The 2,421-nt window shown below is 48.9% G+C and overlaps 1 protein-coding gene across 1 annotated transcript; it reads left to right on the top strand.

Annotated features, from left to right (window-relative positions):
- Positions 1 to 989: 989 nt before the first annotated feature.
- LOC121349211 lies at positions 990 to 2,421 on the top strand (the record flags this gene model as incomplete). Its single annotated transcript, XM_041459425.1, has 3 exons — positions 990 to 1,322; positions 1,739 to 1,828; positions 2,230 to 2,421. Coding segments are annotated over 3 exons (615 nt in total), but the record flags the coding sequence as incomplete, so codon positions are not given.

Below are 2,421 nucleotides of genomic sequence, written 5' to 3'. Positions count from 1 at the left end.
TAGAACTTGGCCTTGGACCTGTCATGTATTGGCACCAAAGCACTGGTGCCTCCCCCAGTTGAGCATCTGGCTGCTTGCCTCAGTGAAGCTCTGTCTCTGGGCTTCTGCAGTGCAATGGCCAAGGGCACACGTGGCAGTGCTGGAGGACCCAGGGCTTTCTTTGTTTGTTTTCCCCTTTTGGAAACCTGTCTTTGGCTTGTGAAACTGGTCTGGAGTTTTCTTGAGTCATTCTTCTCTTCTACAAAATCTTTGGGCCGGCTCTCTTTTGGCTTTTCATGTGCTGCAAGGTGATGATTGTCTTGATTTTCCCCCATCTTTCCTGCCATTTTCTCTCTATAGTAGAAATTCTGCTCTAATTTGACTTTGAAGTTTGCAGTTCTTGAAGATGCAGTGTTTTTGCATAAGAATTCTTAGTTAGGGGCACGAGCCTTGCTCCAGAAGGAAATTTTCTTGTGCCAGGCCAGTCAGTAGGGCCTTGCACTTTACGTTCACATTTACATTACCTCTGTCTTTTTGCTGCCCAGACAATCATGTTTTGTTGTGTTTGGGAACTGAGCAGGAAATCAATGCCCTTGCATTCCAGCTGGTCCTCAGAGATCAGACGAGCTGGGAGGGGCTGGGCTGCATTTCTGGTTACAGATACTTTAGCACAGTCACTGTGGTCCAGTCCAAGGGAAGAACTTGCCCAAGCACAGATGCACAAAGAGTGCAGTTCCCAGAGTGCAATGCTCTGGGTCTGATCACATTCCGTAAGGACCTACACGCTCCAGAATTTCCCAAGACTGTGGCCAGGAGGCCCACAGGCACTGAAAGCACAGAGCCTTAGAATCTGCAGAGATCAGCACCAGGACAGGAGGGTTACATTGGAAGCAGATGTGGGTAGGGAAGCAGAAAGCAATGGCTGAATAAATGTGATTTTGTGGCTGCAAGAGCAAAAAGCTGAGCCTGATGGCAGCTCCCAGTCACTTGCTCTGCATTTGTGTGTACAGAACATCAAGGCAGAACAGCAACCAGAGCTGCCTGAAGCTCAGAGTGACATTATGGAAGTGAAGAGAAGGAGCAAGGAAGACATAGGAATTGAAGAGGAGATGACTCTCCCTCAGCTCAGAGGCGATCAACAAAACCAGGTGAGTGAAAGAGTGGCAGCCACTCCACTCACAAAACATCCTCTCTCTTGTTTTTTAGAAAAAATGAAGGCGCAGATGGATGCAGACTTGCAGAAAGCTCAGGCTAGGTGGAAGGCAAGGGAGAAGAATCAGAAGGAAGAAATGAAGATCATCAGAGAGAAACTTAATCCCCTCCCTCAGGCTCTACAAAAGCAAGTGAGTGAAGGAGGGACAGTCACTGCAGTCACCAAACTGGTGCTTTCTGCCCTTCTTGCCTTTCCACTGCACAGCAGCAGGGAGTGGGGCCATGCCTCTGAGTGCAATCCTGCTCTAGTGTGTATCACAGTCACTCTGAAGGACATTTCTTGCTGTGCTGAATCTCAGCTGCTGCCATGGACAGTGGGACTTGTCCTTTGGCCTTCCGGCCAGCAGTCATCCAAATGGATTCCTGCTGGCCTGTTCCTGCTCTCCTTTTTTCTTGAGGTGTTTTTAGAGTGCAACATGGTGACCCAGATGGAGGATTGAAACAAGCTGTCTGTATCCCTTGTTCTTTCCTTTTGCTCACAGTTGGTGACTCTTGGCTGACAGGGACAAGCTGTAGTCTCTGACATCTTTGTTCTCTTTGATTTGAGGTGCAAGTGTTGACATCTCACCTGGCAGCCTGCGAAGATTTCCAGAGAACATCTGGCAATGAAGAGCCCCAAGTTTGGCGTAAGGCCCAGGTACCATCCCCATCAGAAATGCTGCAGGTTGAGCATGACCTGAAGATAGTGCAGGAAAAGAGGACACAGTGGGAGGAGGCAGAATACTTGAACAAGGAGCTGCAAGTGTGTCTGCAGCCCTTGGAGGGGGACAGGAATCCTTGAGAAGAAGTTGAATGGTCATTGTGGCAGGCATCCTTTGGAAAATCCATTAAGATGAAACATGAATCTTGCCAGGAACTCGAGTAGAACTAACCTTTGGTATAGACCCATCCAGTTTGAGAAGTGGACATCCAAGTAATCCATTTTAAGAGTCCTGCATGTGGCTGACAGCACCTTTCTAAGGGCTTGCATTTCAAAAAGGGATCTCAGGGCAATCTCAGCCAGCCACCTTCCTGACATAAACTCATTTCTTCTTCCAGATCTACACGGGCTCTGTCACCAAACCTGCTGCAGCAGCAGCATTGTCTAAAGGAGCCTTTGCTCCCCGACCTGAGAAGTGGAGCCAGGGCAGTTTGTTCGTCTCCCGGGCTAACCCAGCTGATGCTCAGCAACAGGAGGTCAAGGATGACTCCCTGGAGCAATGGAGTACGTCTGGTGTCTTTCTTGTCTGA

Source organism: Pyrgilauda ruficollis, unplaced genomic scaffold, assembly GCF_017590135.1.
Source record: "Pyrgilauda ruficollis isolate IOZ18807 unplaced genomic scaffold, ASM1759013v1 scaffold1352, whole genome shotgun sequence".
In the NCBI taxonomy this organism is placed as follows: domain Eukaryota; kingdom Metazoa; phylum Chordata; class Aves; order Passeriformes; family Passeridae; genus Pyrgilauda; species Pyrgilauda ruficollis.
This window is presented reverse-complemented; position numbering and strand designations above follow the sequence as displayed.